At 41.5% G+C, this 17,620-nt stretch overlaps 1 protein-coding gene across 2 annotated transcripts; it reads left to right on the top strand.

The window, feature by feature from the left end:
- Nucleotides 1-6,449: 6,449 nt before the first annotated feature.
- CALM1 (calmodulin 1) lies at nt 6,450-15,861 on the top strand. 2 transcript variants are annotated; one of them, XM_062638591.1, is made up of 6 exons: nt 6,450-6,595; nt 9,677-9,707; nt 10,654-10,797; nt 12,806-12,912; nt 14,379-14,514; nt 14,736-15,861. In XM_062638591.1, the coding sequence occupies exons 1-6, from the start codon at nt 6,593-6,595 to the stop codon at nt 14,762-14,764; spliced, it is 450 nt and encodes a 149-aa protein (XP_062494575.1). In that variant the 5' UTR covers nt 6,450-6,592; the 3' UTR covers nt 14,765-15,861. The 2 variants fall into 2 exon arrangements, with proteins under 2 accessions (XP_062494575.1, XP_062494570.1); XM_062638586.1 differs by lacking the exons at nt 6,450-6,595; nt 10,654-10,797; nt 12,806-12,912; nt 14,379-14,514; nt 14,736-15,861 and adding an exon at nt 6,759-7,623.
- Nucleotides 15,862-17,620: the final 1,759 nt, after the last annotated feature.

The following is a 17,620-nucleotide window of genomic DNA, read 5'->3' as shown; positions in this document are numbered from 1 at the left end:
ATCTGACAGTTGGAGAAGTTATTTCATTATCAGGTGGGTTTGTTATTGCTGCAGGCACAAATGACACAAAACAGCTGTCCAAAGAAGTGTAACAATTCCATAGCTTTCTTCATTTGCTTAAGACAACTGAAAAGGAGTATCACCTGGTGATGATTCTGGCTTCCAGCATCTGTAATTTGGGATGTATGCATAACACTTCTCAACTCAGGCCAGCGCCATAGTATGGTGGATTAGAATACTGGATGTGTCCTGGACAGTAGTATTTGACATCCGTTAACTCAGGTGGTTTTGATTTTCTAGCTTTTTATCCCAAGGAATCTGACAAACTGATAGCAACTCCTCGTTTGGGTGTGTGAAAGGAAGGAAATAAATAAATCCCCAACTGATGCAAATTAACATGGATTTACTGACTTCAGGGCATGTTTACAGTTGTTAAAAATCTGTACCAGAAACTATAATTCTGATTTAAAATTATGATCATCCTTGAACTGCATACGTGGAGTTGTTGAATTTTTTGAGTGTAGCTGTAGCATGAAGTCTTATGACAACCCTACCTGAGCCAAAGAAAACGTTTTTTAACATAGACCTGTTACAAGATTGCAATTTGGGGTTAAGTAAGGGAGATTTGGCCGTTAGAGGATGTATCTGTGGATTTTACACATCTGTTTGCCTATGTCACATATATTATCATATACATATTTGTTAAAATTAGCTGGGACTGCTATTGCAAAATTAATGCCCCAGTTTGCCCCATAGGAATATTCAGATAAAAATTAATTACTCATGGACAAAGGAGAGGTGTAAAAAGAATGCAAACAGGCTCAAATCCAGATTATCTTTGAAGATTTATTTTTTCTGTGTTAAATAGGGGAAACTGAAATGAGAAACAACAGTACTGGAGTTGAATGAACAGATTTCTAGCCTTTCTTCAGGACTTAAATTCTGAAACATATTTGTTTACCCATGTTTATTATACAATTATAAGCTATATAGTGGTTCAAAATCTGTAGCTAACAGCAACAGCTGTTCGACTTTTTTCTATTAGTTATAAGACAGAAATTTGAACCTATAAACCAGTTTGTTGACCACTCCGTTTTCCTGCATATTCTTAAGAAATGAAATGCAGATGCAAGCCATTCCTAATAAGGTGAATCTAAGAATTTATTGTTACATTGTAGCATTTAAAATTTTGAGGAATCCCTCTTCTGAAATTAGAACCAGAACTTACTATTAGATGACTGTTTCAGTACATATCTTTTATACAGAACATTTTTAAATATTTGTGGTAAAAATAAGTTACTTCTCTTTGACAGATGTATTAACTGGAATATAGTTCATACACCTGCATCCAACAGTGAAGAAGCATGACATAGGTATGCTTCATGATATTATGTAAAATACGAAATATGTAGCAAGCACATACATAAATATTCTGTCCTCTTCTGCACTAGATTCTTAAAAAACAGAGGATACAATTCAGCTTTTTTCCATAAAAACACTGATAATGAAACATAAACAACACAGAAATGGAAGGAGTAACTTCTGTTTGTATCATGAATCATCCAATGTTTATCTTCATATGAAACTGGCAATTACAAAAACTGAGAAGGAAAATCCTGTTTTCATATGCTTAGATGTTTCTAGAGAACTCTTCATAGGACTGTGAAGGAAGGTAGTTTTTAAGACTGTGTGAACAAGCTTTTTTTTGTGTGTTTTTTTTTTTTTGTCATTTATTTTACATCTGTAATCTAGGGAAAAGCACTTAGGTTTAAAATAATCATTTTATAATGTTTAACCTGCAAGATGTGTGACTGAGTTTACGTATGCAAGCAGGGCTGTAATTCCCATCTGTACAAGTCTTTTTAAGATAGGATCTTTTAAGGTTCCCAACTCAAACTGCTTAAGTTTAAATTATGAAAGTTTCAAATTATTGGGCCTCAAGGATGCCAATTTACATAGCTATGTAAGAAAGGATTCACTAATTTAATTGCAATGTATAACTAATTTAGTTCTAACCAGCAGCTAAATCAGTTTTATATCACCATCTAAAACTTTACAAGACAACGGACACTCAACATAGGTAGCAACTACTATTATTCAATTATATAGATGGCCTTCTAACACTTAATGCTCAGTGAAAATCTGTAATTGTATGTGACTCTGATACATGCCAGTGGGAATGAAGCAAATATGAAGAAATCACAAGCATATGAAATATTAAGGTGTTTCAAGTTGTTTTCTCTCTCTCAAAAAAAGAAACATTAATCTACAGAAACATATTTTTCCATTTAAAAGAGCTAGTAGGTTTGGAAATGTAAATGTTAAGATTAAAGCAATTTTAATTTTCACATTTTGTGTAAATGTGGTCAAATTAAATTCTGTTCTAGCTCTTTATTTCAGTGGACTTCCACCCACTTATTTGCAAACTTAGTGAAGTTCATAGAACACTTTTATAAGGATACTGTCTTACATTTTCACAGCTGCCAATGGCATTTAGGAACATTAATTTTGTGGAAAATGGTGACCCCCCAGAAACCATTGCCTATATGAACAGAATTTTACACAGAGAGTAACAAAATATTATCTGATGTACCAAAAGAATTCCAGTTGACTTGAAAAGCAGTAAAACAAATTCAAACCCAGTTTGTGTAGCTCACACATAAAACTGGCAATATTATAGTCAGGAAAACTAGTTACGAATTTGTTCCAGTTGCACAGATGTTGCATGCACATATATACTTGATTTTGGCTTCTTATACTTCTAACATATACTGGTTATCTATGCTTATCACCATAGTATCAATCCCCCTGCTGTGCATTAAATGATACGACAAACTTCTATCTGTTCTCGCACCATTCTCCCAGGGCAGATGTTTGTGAAATGTTTTAATTTGGATTTTTTTTAAGTTATGTATGTATAATACGAGAAAGCAGTTGATATATATGAGGCCCTGTTCTCCAGTCCTTATGTTTAATAAAGCCAAGGTTGAAAAGCACACCTTACATATAAGTAGTAAGGTTTATTATTTTTCCAAGTTCTTAACAGAATTCCTCTTACATCTTAAGCTGCTCCCAAAGAATGGACATGTTAAGTCTCTGCAGAAAGAGAGACCAACACTGTAACCTTCTATCATATTAAGGCAAAATTTAGAAATGTAATACTAGGTAGACCGGCTGCAAATCTTTCATCACTGCAATTATGTATTTATAAAATAAGCTTTTGCTAATGTTACAGCTTAAACAGAAGTCAACAAAAGTAAGCTTACTGATAGACAGTAAAATAATTCAGAACAGTAAATCAGTCCAGTCAGAAATTCATCTTAATAGCTACCGCACAGCCCTCTGTTCATAAAAAAGCTCAGTAGCCATGAGATGGCCAAGGTCTACGGTTTTAGGCACAAATAGGGAGTAATTTCATGGCCCAGTCCAGCTCCCAGTGAGATCCAGGGGATTTTGAATGAGACTGTAGAAGATCCTGGCAAATCATTTGACATTGTACGTCATTGGAATGACAGGGGCATTTCTTGTCTGCCCACAGCAGAATGTAAATTTTAAGAGAAATCTATCTGTACTATTGAGTGAAAGCAGATTTACAAGGAGCAGGCAGATGTCAGTTTAGATGATTTTTTCCTACACGAAATAGGCAGCAAAACATTAGTATTCTGGTTTGTTTACATTTGTCACTGCCATTTGTCAAATTAGGAAGAAACCCCTCCCCTTAGTCAGAATGTTATTTTGGAGCATTAGCTATGAAATATTTTCAAATACACAATGATGCAATTTAACAGAAACTACTGCAGAACCTAACTGTGGCACCTTAATTCATCACCCTGGTATTTACCTTAAAGCAAGATAACTATACTCCAAACTCCTTTAAAAGTAACTTTATTTTGAAAATCCATTTTTAATATAAATGAATTATTAGCATGAACCATCAAGAGTTAGAAAAAGGAGACAAAATGGTTAAAAAAGAAAAAGTAATAAATGCACAGTAATCCTTATACTCAAAGGCCTGTTAATCTTTGGCAGCATTCACTGTCACTGAGAGGCTTTTTTGCTTCACATTTCCAAGCTTCTTCATGTACATCCAAACATACTGATAGTTTGTAAGAGAATCTACATAAATTTTAAGTACTTGTCTCATAGGCTCTCTTAAACAGCTAAATCCCTTCACTTTTTAACAAGTAAAGGTTTGGATCAGGAAGAACATCCTACATGCACTTAAAATTAACTTTAAGGACTGAAATAAGGCATGGACATTCTAAACCATCACATATAAATGTTGGTAAGATCATTCTGATAATATCTTCAGCCTTCCACATTAGAAACATTTTGGCCAAAGACCATGAGACTGCATTAGCTATGCATCTTTGTGAGGTAGTTGTACAAATTTCTTAGCCTAGTATTTATAAAGAATTCAGTGCTTCAGTAATGAAATCTTCACCTTTGTAAGACCAGCACAATGAGGTGAATGATTTGTACATGAACATTGTCCTTCACACATCCCTGCGAGACTCGGGGAGTTCCAAGATTCACTTATCCAAGCAAAAGCTCTTGTAGTCCACAGCAGTCAAACACTGTGCCATGTTTTCCAGAAAGAAATTAAGCTGGGAAAATAAGAGCTTAAATTTGTTGGTCTGGTTTGAAAACAAAAGATTAATTTGTGTGTTCTTCCGTAGGAAAAAACAAAACAACCCGCAAAAAAATCCAAACCAAACAAACCAAAACCCACCCCAAAACCGACAAATCCAAAGTCACTGCTTACTAGTTGGGAAAAAAAAAAAAAAAAAAAAAAAAAAGGTTTAAAAAAAAGGAGGTTGGGCTTTCTGCATCAAAAAATTGAAGCTGTCTATAAAACTTATTCACAGACTAGCCATCTGCAAACTGGTTTTCTGACACAATTTCATATACTAGTTCCTACACAAATGTCAGGATGGTTTAGGGACCAAACTATGACACATTAAATGGGGGGAAGGGGGGTAGATTGCTATTGGAAATCCTCCTAGATTGTAAACAGGTGTTGTGTTTGCCAACCTATCACTGTGTTCCAGAAAGTTAAGCAAATAAATTGTACTTCAGTAGTAAAGCTATTGAAATTATTAAAAAACCAGAACTCTACGGATTTTCTTTATTTCAAACACTAAAAGCATGCATAATTTTTCAAACAGAAAAACGGATTTTAAAAGATTTAATAATACTCTGCAAGCAGCTCATCAGAATCATGACCACACTGCAATTACTGCTTGCTTCCCAATCCAGAGAGAGGCCCAAACTAAAACCTTAGCTAAAAATATCTTTAATTACAAATAAATTCAAAGTCTAACAGTACCTCTCATGAATGGAACCAAGATCCTTGATTCCAGTGTGTGTGTGTCGATGGCTGGTTGTGCTTCCATACCTATTAAAGGAGGTACAGTGAATGCTGCAATATTTACCCCAGTTATCATCAGCTGGACAAAATCCTCAAACCCAGAGCAGGCAGAGGAGAAAGAAAACATCTGACATGAGGACATGCTTTTGTTGCCCCCCACTTGTAGGCTGCTATTCTGCTGAGCAGCGGCTGAAGTGATACGTCAATTGTAGAGCGTATGATTCTACACTGAATTTTATCGTCATCCAGATTTTGGTGCTTGACAAAAGCCCTACAATTTAAAAAACCGTCAGCTGTGCTAGCTTCAATATACCAGCTTTACAGCCCCTGTCGTACCCCCTTGTCTTCAGAACGAAGAGTGCTTTACTAACACCCCCGGCATCACCCTCTCCCAGGTGCCGCCCTGGGCTCCCGGTGGAGCGTAGGCCACCGGACTGCCGGCGGGAATGCTGTTTAGAAAAAAAAAAAGCACCAGAAAAACACCGTCTCGGCCGAGATTCCCTTCGCCCCCGGGGGTCCCAGCCTAGAGAGAAACGAGGGGATAGAGAGAGGCCGGGGGGTCCCCACGGCGGGCAGCTCTCTCCCGGCCGGTCCGGCCGCCCCCCGCCGTCTCTGCTGGGAGTTGCGGTCGGCGGAAAATGGCCACTGTGGGCCCAGGCCGCCTTCATCCCCCGCCGTCTGACTTGGGGGCGGGAGGGGCGGCCTCGCAGCCGGCGGCGGGCTACGGTCCGGGCGCGGGACAAGGGCCTCTCCCTCGGGCAGAGGGGAGCTGCTCGCCCGCCTGTCCCTACGTGGCTTACCTCAGGGGGCGAAGAAACAAGGGAAGGGGAGAGAAAGCCGGCGGAGGAAGAGTGGGGGCACCGCGAAACTAGAGCCCGCCGCGGCCCCGGCTCCCACAACGGGCAGACGGCCGCCGGCCGCCCCCCTGGGGGCGAGGAACCGTGGGGGAACCGGGCGGGGGAAAGCGAGCCCGCCGGAGGAGGGGCTGGGCCGCAGAGGGGGCAGGGCTGCTCGCCGCAGTCACCCTCACACATACCACGCCGGGGAGGAGGAAAAAAAAAGGCCCCTCTCCGGCGGAGGGATACAGCCCTACATATATAGTGGGGCGGAGCAGACACATGCTCCCAGAACTTCTCCAAGCCGCGCAAAGGAGGAGGGAGTCGCTGCCGCTCGTGGTCGCGCAGTTCGTGCAGCTGCCGCTGGGCCCGCCGCTGCTTCGCCATGGTAGGTACCTCCACCGATCGGCTCCGACGCGGGGCGCTCGGGCTGCTGCGGGGGCTGGCACGAAAGGGGCTCGCTCGAAGGTGGCTCGCTGAGGAGCTGATGGCTCGCTAGAGATGGGTTCTTCCCGTAAGGCAGCGGGGAGGGGGGAGTGCCGTGGGAAGGGGCAGCGGGAGACCATAGCCCTTCCCGCCCTGGTCCCCGCGGGGTGAGCAGGCTGGTAGCAGCAGGCCCCCCCCCCCGCCGTGCTGCGCGGGATCGCCGATGAACTGTGGCCTTTCCTCTTCCGCCGCCTCATTCCCTCGGGGCCTACGGCCGTGTGGGCGCCCCGGCCCCGCGCCCTCCCGCCGCGGCCCCGCCTCGCTTTTCCCGGCGTGCGGCGCTGGCTCCCCTCCGGAAAGGGCCGGGCTCTTCCCCCCTGGGGCCGTGGCCCCTCAGGCGTGCAGGGCGCTTTTCGGGGCGGGGGCTCTGCCGGGCGGGGCTGCGGGCAAGGATCCTGCTCGGCTCCGGCACCAGCTGCACTGCGGAGGGAGCGGGGGGGTGGCCCGGGGGAGGGCACCGCGCTGCAGCTACTGCGCCCTCGGCCCCCATCCCCCCAAAAACGCAGCAGCAGTGTTTGCATTACATCATGTCTCCTCCTCTTCCTCCCCGGTCCCCGCGCATTCCTCGGCTGGGGGGACCGGGGCGCACTGTACTTTGCTCGGTTGGAAACGGCCCAGCGTCCGCTCGGGGGTTTCGGCTTGGGGAGCGCAGCCTCCTTTCTCGCTTGGCGGAGGAGGGGGGCTGCGGAGGAAGAGCTGCTGTCTCAGCCGCTGCGGGGAGGGAATGGAGAAGGGGAAGGCTGGTTGCGGAGCCCAGGCACCCTTACTGCTGAAGGATGAGGACGTATTGTGGCGGGCGGCTGGAGAGGGAGGGGAAGTGGGGACGCACTGCAGTAGCGGGTGGCTGCGGCCGCTGGCTGGGAATGGCGCCTGTTGCGTCCGCGGGCTGCGAGCCACCCGCTGCCCGGCCCGGCGGCGCCAGCCTCCGCAGTGAGCCTCCCGCAGCGCGCCGCGGGCGGGCTCGAGGACCGCTTTCGTTGCCCTCCGGGCGCTGCGGTGCCAGCCCTGACTCCTCGCAAACGAGGACAAGAGGAAGGGCTGGGATTTTCCCGGCGGTTTTTCTCTCCCTACGAGAGAGGCGAAACGGTTGTAGGCTGACCTCTAATTGCATTTTGACCATCTGGGTGTCCCTCGGCTCTGTCTCTCCATGTCCCCTTCCCGTCGGGGAAGGCTGACATCACCGGGACAGGATTTGATGACTTGGCTGGGTGGGGTGAAGGCTCCAGCCCTGGGTACCTTTGCCCTGTAGTAGGGGCGAGTGGTTGTGCCTGTTGCTTGGGAAAGTGAACCCCATGGCAGTTTAGGGTCTGTTTGTGTCCTTCTGGCATCACGGTGTGTGCAGAGCTGGTGGTTTTGTTTTGTTTGTTTTGTTTTTTAATCGAAATACGATTTTTAGAAACATCCATTTAGCTACGACTAATGGGGCACACTGAGCCGGTACTGTGGGTTGGAGGCTTTTGCCGAGGTGTGGCTCTGTTTCCTGTTCTGCAGGGCATGGAGTCTGTTATGTAAATTCCTTAGATAATCTTCAAGTAAAATCTTCCGTTTTCTGGAAAATCACAAAGAGGCATACAAAAAGTCGAACTGGTTTTTGAACACAAGCGTTCTGCTGTTATTAAAGGAGACATTAAATTTGAACCTTGTCTTTAGCTGTTAGCATTTCTACCTTTTTCTCCCTCCAACCCACTGTGCGTATGGGAAGTTGTTTAATCATTGCACACAGGCGTTAAAATGTTTTAAGAAAAAAACCCTGAACCCGAGTCCCAGCACCTATTTACAGGTGAAATCTGTGTATGTCACTTAACATATACAGCAGGCTTTCCATCCTGCTCTATTTTGCTGTGCAAGAGCTTAACAGATTGTATATAGCTTGTTAATTCTCCATTGTATTTGTTGCTGTTTACTGCAGTTAAGTGTTTTTTATACTTGAATAACGGTATTTTAAGACAAAAGACAAGATGCTGTTGATGTACAAAATTTTCTGTTCTATTAGTAAAAGTTGTCCAATAAAATGAATTTAAAAGGAGTTAATAGCTTGTATTTTCCAGTATCTGTGACTAGACATTTAAAATCCAATTTTTTTAATTACTAGGAAAGTGCATATTTTTCTGTAGAGGACTGGTTAGCCCCAGCCAGCAGTTTTTTGTGATGCGCTACCTGTACCAAAGGGAGAGGCTTCTGGAAGGATGTGGCTAGGACAGTTAGGCTTGGGGAGAACCCATTTCTAGTACTGAGCTGTGTACACTGTTGGATGCAGCAGTGGCCTCTTGAAAGAAGGTCATAAGCAGGTATTTTAAATTTTGCCATTTAAAATAATGTAATAAACAACCCATATATGATTGTGAGGCACCTTAAACTGCTTGGCTGAATGGAAAAACAGTGATGCCTGAAAACGGACATTTTCTTGGTCAGAGATGGCAAGAATCTCTTTGATACTGAGCAGTAACTCCTCCTCATATCGCATCACAGTCCTTTCCGTTAAGCTTACAGTAGGCTAATGCTTGGTGCAATGTGGTGGGGGAGGGCAGGCTTCAGTAATGGTAGATCACTAGGTGGCACACTTGTCATTAGTCCACTAATGTGCAAATACCCCCCACGCAGTATTAGGGTCACTATACTACTGGAAATGACAACTGATGTGATGTGAAACCCCAAACACATCTCATTAGTCAAGAGAGGCATGAAATCCTTAATTGCAGGGAGCCTGCCCTGTGTCCTTCACTTGACCAAATTGGATTCTCCAAGCTGAAGGATGGCATGTGTGGTTCTTCATGTGCAGTTTCAAAACAAGTTAGCTTCTTTGCTTTTGGAAATGGCTGTGTGATGTAGGTGAGTGAAATTTCCTTGCAGAGGCAGAGTTCATGGTGTTGAAAGTGGCTTTGCAAAGTAATGATAAATTGCTACTGAAATCTCCAGAAAGTATATTGAAGCTTGATAGAGCTGGAAGTAAAAAATATTCTAAAATGTTCTATTCTTCGTGTAGGCTGATCAGCTGACTGAAGAACAGATTGCTGGTAAGTGTGTTGATGAGAAGAATTTATTTTTTTTTGTTAACTCCTGTGACTAAAAGAAAATATGTTACCTCAAGCATATGGAAAAAACCCTTTCTGACAATTTCAAATCTGTACTAACACTCAAAACCACTCATTTTAAGAACAAAACAAAAAAAAAAGCCCACATTGTGGAAAATTACTGGTTCATTGCCTTGTAATTTAGATTGCTTATTATCTGTAGACCGAGGAACAATTTTTAGACTTTCAGACTTGAGCCAAGTCCTAGATTTCCTCCAAACAGAAATAATTGTTAGATTCAAGTGAAGTCAAAGCAGGCCTAGGTACTCTTTTCTTTTTTAATAAAATGAAGATAAGCTTAAAATGGCAACAAATAAACCTAAAATGGATTAATATAGGCCAGTGTCTTTAAATAATTTCTAACGTTGTCTGCAATTCAGACTGGAGAAGTCACATTATTTGGCCTTCTGGAGACCAGTCACCCACTTGTGGCTGATGCGCATTCGTATTGTCTGCTGCCTTAAAAATAAATGGTGAATTACAACACTTACTGCTCCTGTAAGTCTGTGAATGATGAAGGGAACCCAGTGAGTCGCTTTAGTTATTCCAAGTAGTTGCTGTTTATGGTGCAGCTGTGCCTCAAGATATTGTTGAATATCATAATCCTGATATTCAGCATAATATAACACATTATGTTGAAATGTGTTATACAGTTCTAATGCAGATAATAATCACATGAAAGAAGTTTGAGTATACTATGCCAATTATGTGTTGAGACTGTAAGTAATACTTTTTATTAATATTTAAGTGTTAATTCTGTCCAGACATGGAAAGTTAGAGATAATGTTTCTTAAAATTGTACTAGGCATTGTCAGTTAAGTGCATTTTTACGAAGCAGTTTTCTCATGCTGGTGATATTGCTAAACACTGGGACTGTTTCTGCCTTTAGAGTTCAAGGAAGCCTTTTCCCTATTTGACAAAGATGGTGATGGTACTATCACAACGAAAGAACTGGGAACTGTCATGAGGTCACTGGGTCAAAATCCAACAGAAGCAGAATTGCAGGATATGATCAACGAGGTAGATGCTGATGGTAAGTGTTGGAAGGTAGTTATTAGTGCATGACCTCCATACCTGGGCTTGGACTGGGTAGGCAAGGTTCTGTGACATTGATCTCTTGAAGCAGTTTTGAAATACTCAATAGAATCTAAACTGAGAGGGCTATAAATCTTGATTGCTCTGCACAGCAGTGAAAGATGCTAGCAGTATTAGTGAAAATCTTAAGGGGATGGGCAGAGACAAAATTACACTGTTAGCCTTTAATATTTTATAGGCCACAGGCTTCCTATTGCTATCTTATTTGCGCTGACCTACTGTTAACCTGTGTTTCCACCCAGCTTTTTTATACATGTTTCAGCTTGCGTTGGTCTTAATAGCTGTACTAATGTCTGTGGGTTTTTTTTTCTCAAGCCAGAAATGTGGTAGGTGTGGAATATAGTGCTAATTTCCAAGAATTGAAAATGCAGCAGGGAGAGACTGTATAGTCTAATGCAGTACATTAGATCCCTAATAGATGGGATGGAGTGATTGGAGGCAAAGGCAGAAAAAACATCCTGTATTAAGTCTTATCAATTATTTTAAATGAATGTCAGAAAGGGTAACCGCACATCTTGTTTCTGAGACTCGAGGTAGGCTGGGAGTTGTAAAAATGCTTTCCCCTGCACAGAAATATCAAAGCTTTGATCTTGTATGTTTTTGTGATAGTGATATTTCTCTTAACACCTCTGTGAAAGTATGCTGGCAAGACTATAGATTATCTAATTGTCTGTCTACATTTCCTTTCCTAAAAGTGTAAGTTGACCTTAATTGTTAACGCTTGGATGCAGATACTAAAAAGCTTCACTGTTTGCAGTGCTACAAAGAGTTTGTATCCAGTGGCTTCTCCAGGTTGCAGTCTACTTGCTGCACCAAGTAGATTAAAAATGAAAGGAAACTCAGGCTTTTAGAGAAGTATGCCTGCTCATCTGTTTAAACTTGTTCTATGGCAGAATGCTTTCACTGAGGATTTTTCAAAGTTGAGTATGAGACCTGTGTTAAGATTTTAGCTGGTAGGTAAAGCTGGCTGTGATAATAAGTCGTTGTGTATGTCCCCATCTGGAATCCCTAAGCTTCAAAGGTTTTCTTAAGCTACATCTATGTAGTTTCTCTGCTATACTTACCCAGTGAGTTTGTGTACTTCCCTCAAGCAATGGCTACATACTGGTAGCACAGTGAGCTATTATGGGGCTTTTGGCATATAGGGCTGAATCCTGACTTTTACAAATCTAATTTCTGCTGTTTTAGAGACTTTTTTTCACCGCACCACTTTTTTTGTAGCTTTGAGCAGCCTGAAGTTTGAATGGAAAGCTTAAAAATCTTAGGGATGAGGTCTCGATATTACCAGGGATCTTCAGTTTGGCAGTGAAGAAACACCTGTAACACCTGCTTCTGTACTTCCCAGAAATAACAAATAATAGCATCTTCTCTTGTCACTGGAATTTGCAGATCCTTGTTAAAGGATGTGCACCACTACCAGTGGTGCATTACTTCTGTGATGTACAACATAATGTTGTTAAGGAAGTTGATTTTAGCAAGGAACAAAAATTTGAGTGGCTTTAGTGAAGTGTTATTTTCTCAAATTTCAGATATCCTGGATTTGTAGTGCTGGCTTTACAGGGTGTTCTTTTCTGGAATCTTCCACAGCAATTGGGAGATTCTAAAGAAACTAAACAATTAGTTTTGGGGAGTATGCTGTAGTACTGATCAACCTTGGAGCATCAGAATGACACTTTGCTTGCAGCTTGAGTGGCAAATGATATGGCTTGACCTGGAGAGAAGGCAACAGCTGATTTTTGTTGCGCTGAAACACTTGTGACAGCCGCTGCTGCACGGTGTAATAGCAAAAAGGCAGTGGCAGCAATCTGGGGAGAAGATCCAGTTTTTCTAGAAGAATGGTTTACAGAGCATCTGTCTTGTCAGTGGCTAAGTTAAAAGCCTGATTTTTCTTTTCTGTATAAAGAAAAGCATGGAAGTTTAATGTTTTGAAGTTTCTTTTTATTAAGGCAATGGCACTATCGACTTCCCTGAATTTTTAACCATGATGGCCAGAAAAATGAAGGACACAGACAGTGAGGAAGAAATCCGTGAGGCATTCCGGGTCTTTGACAAGGTATTATTAAAAGTACAAATATTCTTTAGAAGCTGTAATTATATCCAACTTCTCCTCAGTGTTTTCTCTATCGTGTCTTGAAGGAAAAGGAGTCCTCTAGTAGAAATAGAGGAATTGGCAAAAGAGCTGGGATTGCTCTGGAAACAGAACCACGACTATTGCAGGCTGGTTCTGCCTGCTTTACCACAGCAGGTTTAAGCTTTAGGCTCACCCATAAGGAAAACCTTCTGGCCTTTCCTTAGGAGCAGAGATTAGCAGAACTTGATGGTTGTGGGGTCGATGTTTTTGTTTTGGTGGGTGAGATTTTTTTTCTACCTCTTGACTTTGGGAGAAGGAGGATATGTTTGTATGCATGCACAGGGTTTTATACTTTTTGGAAGCTTTTGAAGCTAAGGTGAAGTCACTAGTATTCAGAAGAATATGAAGCATTGCATGTTGTGTTTTCAAGATGTGGACGTTGAGATTGCTTTCAGGAGAACTTGAGTTTGACTCCCTTTGTCGTCTTTAAAGATACCTGGGCATACATGATAAAGGCCTATTATTTCTAGAACAGGAGTTCCCATCTTTTGATTGATTGGATATGACAGATGTTGCAAGAGAATTGTGCTAAGTAATGGCTGCTGCAGCTGCTAAGCTGTTGCACACGTGTGTGTGGAAGGAGGCCTTACTACTTCTTTTTATTGATAAAAGTGGCTATCTGTAGTACTTAGCCAAACATGCTGGAAAATTGTTCAATCATTTGTTGAGTACCTGCCCCGTGGGGTTATTTCTGAAGACTGTATTTGTGTTCAAAGCCACTGAGGTAGCTTACTGGTGATGGTCATATGAACTCCTGCTCTAAACTAGTATATTTTTCCAGTCTATGGAAGAGGACATTGTCTCAAATTGCCAGGGATGAGCTTTCTTTTTTTCTTTTTTTTTTCCTCTTTTTTTTTTTTGTTTTGTTGGTTTGTATTGCCAGAAAGCTTTTTCACAACTCCTTAGAGTTTAAAGGCTTGCTTTGAAGGTTTGTTCTATATAACATCTTGTCCAAGAAGCCTAAGCAGTCTGATTTTACAGGTAGTATTACACAAAAGAGAAAGCTGACTTTATTCTTGCTGGCAGGGAAATTGGTGGGGTGTTTTTTCTTTCCCTTTCCTAGGCAGTGGAGGCTGAACAAAACCCATTTTGTTTATGGGTTTATTTTTGAAAGCTCTTAAAAACATTGCAAATACCTTATCCAGCTACAAATCAGACATGCAGTTATTCTTGCAGTACAGTAATTGTGCACAAAGACACGGTGGCATGCATGCTTCGTAAGGCAATGAGACTAGTATGTATTGTAGAGCTATAGAGTGTACCAGATCTGTGTATCTATCCCAAGTGCTGTAAGGCTAGTTTGAAAGCAGTTACTGGAAACCCAGATGTAGTTTCAGAGTTAATCAATGCCAGGTTAATCGTGGTCTTTTCCAACTTCTTCCTCGCAGGATGGCAATGGCTATATCAGTGCAGCAGAGCTACGTCATGTTATGACAAACTTAGGAGAAAAGCTAACAGATGAAGAAGTAGATGAAATGATCAGAGAAGCAGACATTGATGGGGATGGGCAGGTCAACTATGAAGGTAAAAAGATGCTTGTCTTGTCTCAAAACAATTACTCTGAGTGAAAGCCTCTTGCATAGGGCATAAATTTCTAGTACTGGAGGCACCAGTTTGTTTGGTTGTTTACGTCTGTGGACAAAGGCCTACATTCAGTGAAAGGCTTTTTTATGTCAAGTGTTTTTAAGAGGCTTCTCAGTTGATATACTCAAACAATAAATCACAGTGACTTTTTATCGTTTCAGAATTCGTACAGATGATGACTGCAAAGTGAAGAGACCTCCTTTACACCTTTTTTCCTCTAGAAGAATCAAATTGAATCTTTTACTTACCTCTTGCAAAAAAAAAAAAAATGTTCATTTATTCATTCTGTTTCTGTATAGCAAAACTGAATGTCAAAATACCTTCTGTCCACAAACTGCATGTAATGGTTGGTGGTCCTGTCCCCAAAAGATAAACATCAGTTTTACAATATAAGTAATTGTACTACCTTGAAAATAAAAAAAAAAAAAAGGAAGCACTTAGTGAACTCAAAAGTTCCATTTGCTAATGACTATTACACTGTTTGGGCTGGCCAGTTTTTCATGCATGCAGCTTGACAATTGAGCACAGTCAGACATTTGTATTAAAAGGAAAAAAAAACAACCTAAAGGATCCATCCTTTTGTTCAGTGGTGGATTCTAGTTCAATTTGTAGTATAAATTGTCATAGCTGGTTTACTTTAAAATTGGTTTATACCTCAGGATGGTATGCAGCAAAATGGTTGAAGGATGCAAAACTTAGAGAAAATGCCCTAAAGGTTGAATGGTTTTCCTGTACGTAGCAGTGTGCTCCAAAAATATGATGATCTTAACTATGGATGGCATGTCTGTGTTAAAATACCGGTTTAACATTGTCTGCATTGCACTATAGTGAAACGGGTGTCGGGCTGTTACCGTTCACAAAAATTTTTAAAAGAAACCTTCACCAAGGGAGCATCTTTGGACTCTCATATTTTTAAAACCTTCTGTACCATGACTTGGAGCTGGCGGAGTAGCCTGTGGACTTCAGCACAACTATCAACATTGCTGTTCAAGATATTACGATTTATGTCCATTCCAAGTTGTAAATGCTAGTCTTTTTTTTCCAATAAAAGACCATTAACTTAAAGGTGGTGTTAAATGCTTTGTAAAGCTAAAATATATATATATATAATTGAGATACTAAACCAAAAAAGCGGTAGGAGGGAAGTGTTTCTATGAATGACTTGCTGCTAAATTATAATGCACATGTATGCAATAAGTTATCCCCTATCTTTTCAAGATGGCAAGAACTGACCTCCTGTAACCCAAGACCTTTGCTATAAATAAATGAACTTGTGCTTGCCTTTCATATTACGACAATGTTAATTTAGTTGGTCTCAAAGTCGTGTAATGCTGACTCGTCAGCTATCAGCACAGAAGTAACACCGCATTTCACTAAACTGGAGAGCTCTGAGCATGCATGTCAATACTGGGGAAATGTGTAGGTTGCTTATGTTTTTTTAACAGGTTATAGAAACTAGTTGGAGAACTTAAACAGCATGGACTTCATTGATATGATTCAAACATGCAGAAAATGCATTTCTCTGCCCACCCACAGAAAGAAAACAAAAGGGTATTTCTTTTACAATATGCTTTAAAAAAAGAAAAAAGCCCATTTCCAAAAAAAGGCTTTATGTCTTGGCTTCTCAAACACTTGCATGAATTTCGTGGGGTGGAGAAGAGGACGGGTTAATTTGAAAACCATCTTGTTACTTCTGCTTTGCATGCACTTGCAGTGCTTAGTCATTCCAGGTCTCTGAGTAGGTGTTCTCTGATCCTTCAGCTTCCCCATGAATGAGTGGCAAAGCAGCCATGTGCACTCTTCTTTGTCTGAAAGAAGAATGCCTTTTTTAATTTTTTTTTTTTTTTTTTTAAATAGCAGAGCCTCCATGTGGCAGGCTTCTATGCTTGGGAGGGAGGGACAGACTACAGCTTAATTACTTGACTGTAAGTTTGTTTCCAAATGTAACTGGAGTTGCAAACCTTAATTGCTTAATTGCCATTGGTTTTGGAGAGTGTTGATGCTATCTCTTGAAAAAGATGCAAGTCTCCGTTCATCCTGTCTAACTGAGGTGCCTGTTAAGAACTTGGTTGCTTAAAATATGGCTTTGCTCAGTGGGGGTTAAGAGATACTTCCAGAAGGCAATTGAGACTATTTGCCTTCAGTGACTATATATTTTATTTATTTATTTTTTCTGGGAAGGGGTGGGAGGAGTTCTGGGTGACTAGGGACCCAGACACCTTAACCAAGTGCCTAAAAGTTAGATGGGCTGAATGTAGGCAATTCTTTAGATCTCTAGTTGTTGCAAAGGCTTTTTTGCTGTGGCTGCATATGCTGTCCTAGCAAATCTGGCCAGGATGATGGGAATGTCTGACTACCGTTTGAAAGTAGAGTCTTGCCTGGCAGCTGCAAACCGCTACTTTGGTAGTGCTTGAGAATGGCTGCACTGATTCTGTAGACCAGCTTTTAAAGAGAATGTGCTAAAGCGACAGGCAAGGTAGGAGCAATGGTTGCTGCTCTGAACTAATTACTTCTTCTGCCTGAGTGTGCAGAGAGATCTGTCTAGTAGGTAAATGTTTCTTACCATCTTATCCGTCATTCACTCACGGTTGGTAGGGTAGTTCATTTAAGAACAGCTGCTTTTAGCTTATTCAGTGCGCTCTGTGCTTGCTAGCAAAGGGGCCTCATTGCTGCAAGAGGTTCTTGGCTTGATTAGAAGTTGTCTGGCAGTGTGCAGTGTTGGTATGCCCTGTAACTGAATCTGCCTGGAGGTATCTAATTATTAACTGACTTCAGTACCACATCAACCTCGAGTAGATGTATCCTCTGTACAGGACTTTAGCTTTGTTCCCTTCTGCATAGTGAATATGTAGAGAAATGAAATGGTGTCATCAAGGACTTATTTTCTTTTTTTTTCTTTTTTTTTTTTGTTTGTTTGTTTGTTGTGTGTGTTGGTTTTTTTTTTCTTCCTGTGAGTGTGTGTGTGTGTGGCTTTTGCTTTTTCCAAATGTGAAAGTGTGGGCTGGATACACTTGGTGCATGGCTTAGAAACATGGGACTGGAAAGA

This window comes from Pezoporus occidentalis, unplaced genomic scaffold (genome assembly GCF_034315485.1).
Source record: "Pezoporus occidentalis ecotype Australia unplaced genomic scaffold, CSIRO_AGI_Poc_V1 ctg115, whole genome shotgun sequence".
NCBI lineage: Eukaryota > Metazoa > Chordata > Aves > Psittaciformes > Psittacidae > Pezoporus > Pezoporus occidentalis.
This window is presented reverse-complemented; position numbering and strand designations above follow the sequence as displayed.